Source organism: Rissa tridactyla, chromosome W, assembly GCF_028500815.1.
Source record: "Rissa tridactyla isolate bRisTri1 chromosome W, bRisTri1.patW.cur.20221130, whole genome shotgun sequence".
NCBI classification, from domain to species: domain Eukaryota; kingdom Metazoa; phylum Chordata; class Aves; order Charadriiformes; family Laridae; genus Rissa; species Rissa tridactyla.
Genome location: NC_071496.1, coordinates 28,046,614 through 28,059,764, shown reverse-complemented (window position 1 = coordinate 28,059,764; position 13,151 = coordinate 28,046,614). Strand labels below are relative to the sequence as shown.

Genomic DNA, 13,151 nt, shown 5'->3' with positions numbered 1-13,151 from the left:
GTGTCATCAGCAAACTTGCTGAGGGTGCACTCTATCCCCTCATCCAGGTCATTGATGAATATATTGAAGAGGACTGGGCCCAGTACTGACCCCTGGGGGACACCACTCGTCACTGACCTCCAACTAGCCTCTGTGCCCCTAATCACGACCCTCTGAGCTCTCTCTTTCAGCCAGTTATCTATCCACCTTACTGTCCATTCATCAAGCCCACTCTTCCTAAGCTTCCCTATGAGGATGCTGTGGGAGACTGTGTCAAAAGCCTTGCTGAAGTCAAGGTAGACCACATCCACTGCCCTCCCCTCAATCTCTCCATCCAGTCATGCCATCATAGAAGGCTAGCAGATTAGTCAGGCATGATTTCCCCTTGGTGAATCCATGTTGACTACTTCCGATAGCTTTCTTTTCCTCCACATGCCTTGAGATGATGCCCAGAACGAGCTGTTCCATCATCTTTCCAGGGATGGAGGTGAGGCTGACCGGCCTGTAGTTCCCTGGCTCCTCCTTCTTGCCCTTTTTGAAGACTGGAGTGACGTCGGCTTTCCTCCAGTCCTCAGGCACCTCGCCTGTTCTCCAGGACCTTTCAAAGATGATGGAGATTGGCCCAGCAATGACTTCTGCCAGCTCCCTCAGCACTCTCGGGTGCATCCCATCAGGGCCCATGGACTTGTGAATATCTAACTGATCTGATTGATCCCTCACTCGATCCTCCTCAACCCAAGGGAGGTCATCTTCTTTCCCCGTTAATTGCCCCAATGCCTGGGACTCCTGAGGGCTGGCCTGAGCAGTAAAGACCGAAGCAAAGAAGGCATTCAGTAACTCTGCCTTCTCCGCATCCTCCATCACCATGGCTCCTGTCTCATTCAACAGTGGGCCCACAACTTCTCTGGTCTTCCTTTTGCCTCCAATATACTTGTAGAAGCCCTTCCTGTTGAGCTTGACATCCCTTGCCAGGTTTAATTCCAAGGAGGCCTTGGCTTTCCTTGTTTCATCCCTGCACGCCCTGGCGGCATTCTTGTAATCCTCCCAAGGGGTCAGTCCCTTCTTCCACTTATTGTAGACTTCCTTCTTCCACTTGAGCTTTTTCAGAAGCTCCCTGCTCAACCATGCAAGTCTCCTGCGTCCCTTGCCCGATTTCTTTCTCTTAGGGATGCACCGATCCTGAGCTTGGAGGAAGTGGTCTTTGAATACCAACCAGCTCTCTTGAGCCCCTTTGCCTTCCAGAGCCCTAGCCCACAGGATCTCTGCAAGCAGTTTCTTGAAGAGGTCAAAGTTAGCCCTCCTGAAGTCTGAGGTTGTAATTTTAGTTCTTGTTGTTTTGTGCATAGTACCCATGATTCCGAACTCTATCATTTCATGGTCACTACAGCCTAGGGTGCCCCCAACCTTCATGTCCTCCACCAGTCCCTCTGTGTTTGTCAGTACCAGGTCCAGGAGTGCTCCTCTCCTTGTTGGCTCCTGCACCACCTGTGTCAAAAAGTTGTCATCAATGCACTGGAGGAACCTCCTGGACTGTGCGTGCCTGGCTGTGGGGTCTGCCCAGCAGATATCGGGGTGATTGAAGTCCCCCATGAGAACCAAGGCCTGTGATTGCAAGGCTACCTTCAGCTGTCTGTAGAAGGCCTCATCAGCTTCCCCATCCTGATCAGGTGGCCTGTAATAAACACCCACAACAGTGTCCCTCATATTTGCCTGCCCCTTAATCCTTACCCATAAGCTCTCAACCCTCTCTTCATCCGCCCCCAGGGAGAGCTCAATGCGTTCCAGTTGCTCTCTCACATAGAGTGCAACTCCACCACCACGCCTCGCTGGTCTGTCTTTCCTGAAAAGGACATAGCCATCCATGACAGCATTCCAGCCATGTGAGCTGTCCCACCACGTCTCAGTAATTGCAAATATGGTAGGCAACATAACTCTGACACCCCATGCATGTTTCAGGATATTTCTAAAATGGGTATTTACTGTGTTATTAGTTTACAGTTGTTCACATCGAAGTGCTTGAAGAGTCCATGAAGAATCTAAAGGATTCTTTGGGAAGGCTGAATGGAGAAGAGAGAGCTCTTAAAGCTTTAAAGAGGATATTGGGGTTTTGCCAAATGACTGCATAAAAGGTGCTGCAAATCAGAAATTGTATGTTGTCACTGAGGAGAACAATATCCTTTTCCTTCTGTTTTTTTTTATTTTTCTTTTGCACACTCATTCGAACTCCTTTGGAAACACTGTAGAGAAGTTTTGATTGGAGGGCAAGGTCTTCTGCAACAGTTTGCTATTTGTATTCAATTTTTATTTTATTTTATTTTATTTTATTTTATTTTATTTTGCTATTTGTGTTCAATTTAAGATGCTGGCTGCACATCTAGGACACTGTCGTCATATGCAATTGACTGCAATGCAAAGATCAAACATGCAGCCGCACAGGTCTCAGGCTGCAAGGAGTGCCACAACCTTACATGGCTAATGGACAGTAGTAGGGGTGTGAGGTGTGACCAGGTGGACAATCTGCTCAGCCTGGTGGCAGAGCTAAGAGAGGAAGTAGAAAGGCTAAGGAGGGATCGGGGGGTGTGAGAAAGAAATAGATTGGTGGAATCAGGCTCTGACCTCTCTGAGAGAAAAACAGGGACAGACACCAGAAAAAAAAACAAGATGAAGGGGATCCCGTATCCTTCTCCCACCAGGCTGAAGGCGGAGGCCAAATGGAGAGCTGTGAATGGAGGCAAGTCCGTGCTAGGGGCAGCAAGCGAATCCCCTCCTTGTCCACCTCCCCTACACAGATGCCTCTGTACAATAGGTATGAGGCTCTGGGTGAGGTAGGCCAGCCTCATGGATGATGTGGAAGACGGTCCGACTACACCATAGGAGTTGACAGGACTGGGAAGGCCTACCCCCCGTTTAACGACCACCTCCACAAGGAAGAAAAGATGGGTTGTAGTTGTGGGTGACTCCCTTCTGAGGGGAACAGAGGGTCCAATATGCCAGCCAGACCCTCTTCTTAGGGAAGTCTGCTGCCTCCCTGGGGCCCAGGTTAGGGACATCATTAGGAAACTTCCTAGCCTGGTATGGCCCTTGGACTATTATGCACTGCTGCTCTTCCATGTGGGTGGCCATGAAGTGGCAACACGTAGCCGAAGGGTGATTAAAAGAGACTTCAGGGCCTTGGGAAGGTTAGTAAGGGAATCTGGGGTGCAGGTTATCTTTTCTTCTCTTCTCCCAGTTATAGGCAGTGACACTGAAAGAAGCAGACATGCTCAGTTTGTTAATACATGGCTCTGGCTGGTGTCACTGCCACAATTTTGAGTTTTTTATGGCCTACACGGCATCATACCTTCTGTATGCTCCCTCTGTAAATTCCCTGCTCTAAAACGCTTGATAAAAAACTTTCAGTGGAAGAGACAGAAAATTTAACAGATATTTAGTGCCTTGGACCTGTTTGGACAGAACTGTCAGCTTCATCTTGTGAGTGGGGAAAGAAATAATAAATAATGCCAAGTGTGTAAGCTTTGCAAGTTTTCTGTTCTTACCAGATGAACTGCTAGTAAAGATATGGTTGAAGATAGAAATTCCAAGCAAAACCTTGTCAGAATTTCAAATAAAGGTACCTTTAGGTTAGTCTCAGCTCCACTTTTGGAATATGGTGATTAATGTATCTCTTGCATCCAGAATTTGAAGTGCTATGATAACAGTTTGTTGTAGTTATCTCAGTTGAATCCCTGAGTCTATGCTTTGTATGACTTTCGTTTGGCAGAATGTGCGCTCTAGTCTGTGAGCAGATCAGCATACAGGAAATCCAAGTGTCTGATACTGTGTTGTCCTTTGTGGTGTCCTCACTCTGTCACACAACTGTATCAAAATATATTGATGCTGTTGGGCATCTTCTTGTAACAAAAAAGTAGTTTAGACCATTTAAATAGCTGCCTTTCTTAAAGCTTACGGGCTTTTAGGTAAAGCTTTGACTGTAAACTGTATTGGGAACTAGTTCGAAGTGTTAGAGATATCCAAGTGTTACAAATATCAGGATTCTGAGAATGGAGAATGCTTTTCAGTCCTCAGTCTTTGTGTTCCACAAAGTATGAGAGTATGGTGGGACTTAGGGAAATGTGCATTTAAAAGTCAAGGAACTCTGAGAAATTGTTTTGTGAAGGATTCTCCTTTCTCATTACTTTATAGGAACTGTCAGATGCCTGCTTAGTCTTTTACATAGCTAAATATTGTACTTTCCTTGATCTGTCTGCACTTCATTGTATTTTATTTCTGAAGTTTATTTTCAGTATTGTGTGAGGATTGCTAATAAAATTCTTGGGTTTTGGTAGCCCAAGTTTTCCATACACTTATGAAACTTGTGCATAAAATAATTTGAACAAGTCCAAATGCATATCTCTTTCTAGTATACAGAGATTAAAACTGTATTATAAAGTACTTTTTTTTTTTCTTCTGATTTGCAGGTAGAAAAAATAACTGGCCACCTCTTCCTGAGAATTTTCCAGTGGGTCCATGTTTCTACCAGGACTTTTCTGTAGACATTCCTGTAGAATTCCAGAAGACAGTAAAGATTATGTACTATTTGTGGATGTGTAAGTATTTAAAAAAAAAAAACAAAAAAAACCCCCACAAACCAAAACCACAACAAAAAACCACAAACCTCCATCCCCCCAAAAAACCCCAAAGTGCCTGTTTGAACTTGATGATACATACCTGCTACTTTGGCTTTTGCAACATCTGTAATGAGAAATTGTTTTAAATCCAGAAGTCAAATGTTGAAGTTAAATCTTTTTGTTAGCTTCAATTTTAAAATCATTGGATTATTTCATAGAAAATTCTGTAGGAAAAAAAAGGGAAGGGGATTACCCTAAGGCAGTTTGGTTATAGTATATTACAGTTTTCTGTTTTAAATATCCCTGTTGTAAAATGAACTTTGACCATTTATTACCTTAGAAATAATTTTACTGTTTTTTTTAAATCAGCTTATATATTAAGAAATATAATTCACAATCAGTGTTAATAGACTTGTGAGTTTAAGAAGTGTAATATCCACTTGCTTTATAATAGACATAGTTTTATATAGTTAAACATAGTTTTAGTCTATAGTGGAGAGTTAATATCATTTTAAAAAAATAGCGCAAAGTAAATTGGCTGAAGAATCAGTCCATGTTACAACTATCCTTTGTACACCAAGAATGCTCTACACAGTCTTTGTGGGGTTAATTTTGCCCTCGTTCAGGTGCTATGTTTTGACTGGAGAAATGCTGGATGAACCAAATGTACAGATGCCGTGACAGTTGCTTCTTCTGCCTTGTCCAGTGTGATGAGAGCCTAATAAATACTCTGAGACTGATGAAATTCCAAAGATTTAGGTGCTTTGATGCTGTTGAAGAAGAGTTCAGGAAGACCTTCCTGCTGAGTCATGAGGTTCAGGCTAGACCCCCCCCTTGCTTTCTAAACTTCTCAGAGAGGAGTCTAGGTGCAGCTGGATCCAGTCTTAGCCTCCAACTGTAGGAAAAAAGTTCAAACCCTAGGTTCTGTCACAGAGTTGGTTTAACACAGCTTGAGCTGGGTGCCTCCAAAGAGGGACCCCCTCGGTTATTTTCCTGTGCTTTTTAAAGCCTCACAATCTATTACATAAGCTATTCATGCACCTGCTCACGTGACAAGCATGTGTCTTTTGTCCGATTGAATTGTTCAATGGTTACGTGTCCTCTTTGATGATTGGAGTTTTGGTGCAGGCACCTTTACCTTCTTACACAGTTTCATGATCTCTCTGTCCTATCTTGCACCTGGATTTCATCCATCTTCTGCTGACTCTGGGGTAGAATGGTCTCTTTCTTCACTATGCACCCGGAATTCATCTGTCTTCTGCTGACTCCAGGTAGAATGGTCCCTTTCTTCATTTCCAAGAATTATAGTTCCCTTTCCTTTGATCATAACAGTCACTCTAATTCATATTGCTAAGCATAATGCAATATGAATTGTTAATATTACTTATACAATTTCATTATGTTAGTTAGGTTACAATATATCAAAGTCACGCAAAACTACTAGCCATTCTTCTTGCACTAGTTCAGCCTAAATTCACTGTGTTGCTAGGTTACAAGTTGTGGCCTAAGGCTTCACCAGTCTTAGCTACTCATGATAAACAAGGCACATGATTTGAATAATCAAGTTTAAGATTACTTCAATTCCCAACAGATGCCATTAATATATTTTTAGCATACTAAGGGGATGTGAATTTCAGAACTTCTCTGTATTTTTTTTCAAGGCTCCAGATTTAGTTAGCAAATCTGCATAAATTTACCTGTTAATCTGGTAATCTTATTACTGTGATTGAACCATGTAATTAAAAAAACATAAAATGAGCAGTCAGCATTGAATCAAGTGAATTCCGCTTCATTGTAATCCACAGCTTTCTATATTCATTGTTGGGTCATTAATCTTTAAATAAGCAACTAAATCCACTGTAGAAGGTGGGACTAGTCATACTCATAAATCTGACAGACATTTAAGTTTTAAATGAAATCTAAGATCAAGTACTCCAAAATTTTGGGATAGTTACTAATTCTGGCCGTTTGCAGGACTGAGTTCTAAAAGTGCCGTATGTTTCAAGCACAAGGTGAAGTTGGGCAGTGAGAATGGGAATATTAACTCTGTTTTTCTTTTTCCTTCTTATGGCAATAAATAAAGGAAGCAGCAACATTATAGTATTTCAAAACGTATGTGAGCTGTGCTCTTATACTAACATGACAGATTTTCTTCTAGGTAGGCTGAGATTTTAACTGAGTCCTCTTGCTCTTTTCCTTCTTTAGCTCTTGTACTCTTTGACTTAGGGATTACTCGGGAAGGAAGGAAAAAGGCATAATAATGGAAAAGACAAAAATCTATTTTGGGCTTATAAAACAAAAAAAAAGACTGAGTACAGAACTTTGTGCCTTAGGGCTGGCTGTTGAATCAGGCCTTGTGGCTCTTCTTTCTGTTGTGGTTTGGGCTGGACTGGCCACTGAAACAAACGACAGATGCTGTCCCCCGCCTCTCCCTGAAGGGAGAGGAGGTAGAGAGAGAGACTTATGAGTTGAAAAGAAATTAAACTACTTCCATGAAATATTAATAATAAAATAATAAAAAGAAAAGATATTAATATTACTAAGAAAATCATGAAATATATACAAAACCATATCAAGTTCCCAGGATGACGATCATGTCACCAGCAGGCACTGGGAAAGTCCCAGACTGCACTCATCAACGGATGGGAACTGGATTCTGGATCTGGAATCAGGAACACACGGATCGGGATCAAAGGCAGAGTCCTCCTTGGATGCCGTACACTGAAGAAAAAGAGGGCTGACCCTTTGATCCCTCGGCTTTTATACTGAGCATGATGCAGATGGGATGGAATACCCTGTTGATCGATTTTGGGTCACCTGTCCTGTCCGCTTCTCCCTGCAGGTGCAACCCCTCTATGCTTTTCCGCTTCCGACCCTCCAGCAGGGCAAATAACAAAGTTAGCTGACCTTGGTTGTTATAGCAATAAGTATAAGCAGGAGCCTTTCTGCGTACCATTCCTTGGCATAAATTAGAAACAATGAGGTCTTATCTCTCTGGGAGCAGACTACTGTCTTAAAAATAACAGTATCACAGAATGGTAGGGGTTGGAAGGGACCTTCAGAGATCATCTAGTCCAACCCCCCCTGCCAGAGCAGGGTCACCTAGAGCAGGTTGCACAGGAACGCATCCAGGCGGGTTTTGAATATCTCCAGAGACGGAGACTCCACCACCTCTCTGGGCAGCCTGTTCCAGTGCTCTGCCACCCTCAAAGTAAAGAAGTTCCTCCTCATGTTTAGGTGGAACTTCCTGTGTTCTAGCTTGTGCCCATTACCTCTTGTCCTGTCCCTGGGCACCACTGAAAAGAGCCTGGCCCCATCCTCCTGACATCCACCCTTTAGATATTTATAAGCATTGATAAGATCCCCTCTCCATCTTTTCTTTTCCAGGCTAAACAGACCTAGGTCTCAGCCTTTCCTCATAAGAGAGGTGCACCATTCCCTTGATTATATTTGTAGCCCTCCATTGGATTCACTCCAGTAGTTCCCTGTCCCTCTTGAACCAGGGAGCCCAGAACTGGACACAGTACTCCAGGTGCGGCCTCACCAGGGCAGAGTAGAGGGGGAGGATGACCTCCCTCCACCTGCTGGCCACACTCTTCTTGATGCACCCCAGGATGCCATTGGCCTTCTTGGCCACAAGGGCACATTGCTGGCTCATGGTCATCCTGTTGTCCACCAGGACTCCCAGGTCTCTTTCCACCAAGCTGCTCTCCAGCAGGTCAGCCCCCAACCTGTACTGGTGCAGGGGGTTATTCCTCCCCAGGCGCAGCACCCTACACTTGCCCTTGTTGAATTTCATAAGGTTCCTCTCTGCCCAGCTCTCCAGCCTGTCCAGGTCTCTCTGTATGGTGGCACAGCCTTCTGGTGTGACAGCCACCCCTCCCAGCTTTGTGTCATCAGCAAACTTGCTGAGGGTGCACTCTATCCCCTCATCCAGGTCATTGATGAATATATTGAACAGGACTGCTAGTTACAGGCCTCTAACTAGACTCTGCACTGCTGATCACGACCCTCTGAGCTCTCTCTTTCAGCCAGTTTTCAGTCCACCTTACTGTCCACTCATCTAACCCACTCTTCCTAAGCTTCCCTATGAGGATGTTATGGGAGACAGTGTCAAAAGCCTTGCTGAAGTTGAGATAGACAATGTCCACTGCTCTCCCCTCATCCACACAGCCAGTTGTGCCATCATAGAAGGCTTGGTCAAGCTCCCAATAACCTTCTCTTTCTCTCTGTGCTTTGCACAGATTTCCAGGGAGAGTTTTTTTTTTTTTTTTGTTAAACTGACTGCTCCCATATTTTTGTGAACTATAGCAATCAATTAGCAATGACTTGTGTCAGCTGCCAGTGGAGCTTTTCTATACTATATTGGTTTTGAGACCATTGCTGTTCTAGCGGGTTGCAGATAGAACAGCAGTTTTCCTGGCTCTGCAGCACCGGGCACTACTTCTTATATCTTTGTATGCTGCTACTAGTGAAATGTCCCATGTTTCTTGACTGTTATCTGACACCAAATATTTTTTGTCTCAAAAGCCTGTGTTTTCCATCTACTTTCCCCACATGCTGATAGCATGTGTAAAATGAGCAGTAGTGATTTTCAAAGAATATTTTTTATTTGAAGTTACAAACTGAAGAGCTGCTTAATCTCATAGAAAGCTTTTGTAGCATTTGGGTTTATTACTTTATATAGGCTGTGAATGTTTCCTTTTTCTGTGAACAAGACTTTTAAAGGTTTTTCAAAGACAAATGACTTAAACTATAGATTCTGGTGGAAATATACCCTGACGTGCCAACTTTCATGGTATTTTTTCCATTTAGGAGAGTTTCGTCTCCTCCATCCTTCCTTCTGTCTGAGGATACAATCAATAGCACATATAACAATCTGTGGTGATGTTTGTTTTGCTTGTTCCCAAGAGCCTCCAAGGATGGATACTTCATAAACTCCCCCCAAGCCTGTTCTAGTGTGTTGCCATCTTTATCCTTAGAAACTGTTTCCAAGTATATAATTTAATTCTCCCTTCCTCTGATTGATCTTCCCTGTTCTGTCCACTGTTGTTATGGAGAATACATTTATTCCCATTAGTTGTCATATTTTGACTAAATTAGCATAGTTCACTCAGCCTTTCTTTGTAGGTCATGTAGGTTTCATGATTCTTTTGTTGCTCTCTTACAGATTTGCCACTTGGTCTACTCCATGTTATTATGGGATTTTTAGTGTGTAGCATTGAGAATTGGACAGCGTGGACTGTGTCCAATATTTTATCTGAAGTCTTAATGTACTATGTAGAGGAAAAAAATACTTTCACATTTTTGGTAGTATGTACTTGTGTTCTGTGCTGATCTAAGCCTGTTTTAGAATATATTTTTTCCTATGGAAATTACTTCTGTTATTTGTAAGTTGTGTTTGCAAATGTCTCACCCTCCCCACAAAGAGCAGAACCAACAAGGAACAAAAGCCTAAACTACATTTGAAACCACCCTGATGTGCTCCAAGGTTGTGTGCAATCAAACTTCACCAGTTTTGTCCTCACTTGCCAGTTGCCTTGTGGGTTTCCTGAGAATACCATCAATGAAACATTACTGAAATGAAACTTGTTACCAAAATCTATTTTCATATAGTCCCAAACAGGACTGCAAAATAATATCTCAATAATGTAGATGCCAAATAGCATCAGTTCAACTTGTGGTCTTTATCTAAAATTCACTTTCAAACATTAATGGATGATAAAGTGTAGTTAGTTAATTAAGACAAGGAATGTATATCTAAGTAGGGTTTTCCTATACAAGGAAGTTTACACTAATAAAAATGAAGTTGAGTCTGAATATTAAACTAATATAATTTCCCATTGTTCACTCTTATTTTGGCATGAGGGGCTTTTTTTTTTTTTAACCTCACCTGCTTCCACAGCTAAACTAGGAGAAGGCTTTCTTAGATCACTTCACACTGAGTGCTGTATTGGTATAGCTGTGAAGTTATTGTTATATAGATGTTGCATGATGCAGACTTCTGCCAAAGCCTTAGGTCATTTCAGCTCTCAGGTGGTCATTATCTTCTGATAACTTCTATCACGGTTGAATTTGAAGAGGCAAGTAGGTGGAAGGTACTTAAAACCATTACCCTGAACATGAAAACACCTGTGTATTCATACAACAGCAAAGCTTATCATCTAGGTCACTTAGTGAAGGCATTGGCTGAAAGAACAAATGCCTCTAACTTGCAGCAGGCAGAGAGAAGGGCAAGTGGAGCAAAGGGAGAATTGTCAGTGAAGTCATGTGTCTTCGTCTGTAGCTTGCTGATACTCAGTTTTTACGGCTGAGATTCTCTGTGACAGCAGTGAAGTAGACCCCTATGTTGCTAGTTTTATTGTGCTAGTAAGTATCAGTAGTGAGCGTGATGTTGTTTCAACCCTCTTCTGCAGTGATAGTATTCTTTTAAAACTTGTCCTGTTATCATAACTGCAATTACCAAACAAAGTAATAATTTTGGAAAGATCAAACTCCACCAGAATGTGGACTTCTCTGGTAATCTAGGGGGTTTCCCTGTTTTCCAGTATTGACTAGAAAAAGAAAGAATACCCCTTAGTAAGCTTTCTCATGTTCATCAAATGAAGGTAGGAATTTGGATTTGTATCCTTTGTTGTGCTTTATGAGGCATACACATACAAATTCTGAAATGAGTTTCTTTGCTAACTTCTTGGAACAATGCTAAGATATGTAGATGCATTAAATGCTCTTTATTTAAAAGTACAAAGTTTTCTGTTTCTGGTGACTCTTGGAGGAAAATATGATTTCTCTGAGGGAAATGTGTTTTGAGTTCCTTCAGCCCTTTATGCATTGACGTGGCAACGCATAGCCCAAGGGTGATTAAAAGAGACTTCAGGGCCTTGGGATGGCTAGAAAGGGAGTCTGGGGCGCAGGTTATCTTTTCTTCTCTCCTTTCAGTTACAGGCAGTGACATTGGAAGAAACAGACGCACTCAGTCTGTTAATACATGGCTTCGTGGCTGGTGTCACTGCTGCAATTTTGTTTTTTTTAAATAGGATGGCCTACATGGCACCAGGCTTGCTGGCGTCGGATGGGGTTCATCTTTCTCAAAGGGAGAAGAGGATCTTTGCTCATGAGCTAGCAGGGCTTATTGATGGAGCTTTAAACTAGACTTGATGGGGGAGGGGGGTATTATCAGGCTTGCCTGTGAGAAGCCAAGGGATGACACACCAAGGTTTGAGAGATGGGTTGCTAGCAAGGGCCCTCAACCTGTTGCTCTGAGATGTGCTGGGTACACTGCAGCACAGTCAAAGTCTTATGGAGATGAGCCAGGGGCTCCTGAGGCAATAGGAGCCAATGGAAGGCCACCAACACAGGCCACCTGGAAAGCAGCACAAGGGATTTGTAGCCACTCCAGCCAGTATGTTAGCTTACACGGGACCCAGCTTAAGTGCCTCTAAGCACTGTAGCATGGGGGACAAACAAGAGGAGTTAGATATGTGCGCATGCCTCCAGGGCTATGATCTTATTGGCATCACAGAGACATGGCGGGATGGCTCCTATGACAGGAGTGTTGGAATGGAAGGATACAGGCTCTTCAGGAAGGACAGGCAGGGGAGATGAGGAGGGGGTGTTGCCCTCTATGTCAATGACCAGCTGGAGTCCATGGAGCTCTACCTGGGGACAGACCCAACAGAGATCTTATGGGTCAGGATCAAAGGGAGGGCAGGGACAGGTGACATTACAGTGAGGGGTCTGCTACAGGCCACCTGACCAGGACAACAGAGCCAATGAGGCCCTCCATAGACAGATAGGAGCAGCATCGTGTTCACAGACCCTGGTCCTCATGGGGGACTTCAGCCACCCTGATATCTGTTGGAGGGACAACACAGAGCAGGGCACAAGAAATCCAGGAAGTTCTTGGAATGTGTCGATGACAACTGTCTTCTTCAAGTGGTAGAGGAGCCAATGAGGAGAGGTGCCATGCTGGACCTTGTCCTTACCACCAAGGAGGGGCTGGTGCTGAGTGTCAAGCTCAAGGGCAGCCTCGGCTGCAGTGATCATGAAATGGTAGAATCCAAGATCCTTCGGGCAGCGAGGAGGGCACGCAGCAAGCTCACTACCCTGGACTTCAGGAGAGCAGACTTTGGCCTCTTGAAGGGCCTGCTTGGAAGGGTAACATGGGATAAAGCCCTGGAGGGGAGAGGGGCCCAAGGAAGCTGGCTAGTATTCAAGGATCACCTCCTCCAAGCTCAGGAGTGATGTATCCCAACAAAGTAGTAGTCAGGCAAAAACGCCAGGAGGCCTGCATGGATGAACAAGGAGCTCCTGGACAAGCTCAAAAGCAAAAAGGAGGCCTACAGAGGGTGGAAGCAAGGACGGGTTGACTGGGTGGAATACAGAGAAACTGTCTGAGTGACCAGGAACCAGATTAGGCAAGCTAAAGCCCAGATAGAATTAAATCTGGCCAGGGGCATCAAGGATAACAAGAAAAACTTCTGTAAGTACGTTGGGGATAAAGGCAAGACTAGGGAAGATGTGGGCTGTCTCTGGAAGGAGACAGGAGACCTGGTCACCCAGGAT

At 43.7% G+C, this 13,151-nt stretch overlaps 1 protein-coding gene across 4 annotated transcripts in view; it reads left to right on the top strand.

Annotated features, from left to right (window-relative positions):
* LOC128902081 (secretory carrier-associated membrane protein 1-like) overlaps positions 1-13,151 on the top strand; it is a 78,937-nt gene that overhangs the window by 40,275 nt on the left and 25,511 nt on the right. For all 4 annotated transcript variants that reach the window (XM_054184435.1, XM_054184434.1, XM_054184433.1 and 1 more), the window contains one exon: positions 4,437-4,565. In XM_054184435.1, the coding sequence (XP_054040410.1) occupies positions 4,437-4,565 (129 nt within the window). The remainder of the gene's footprint in view (positions 1-4,436; positions 4,566-13,151) is intronic.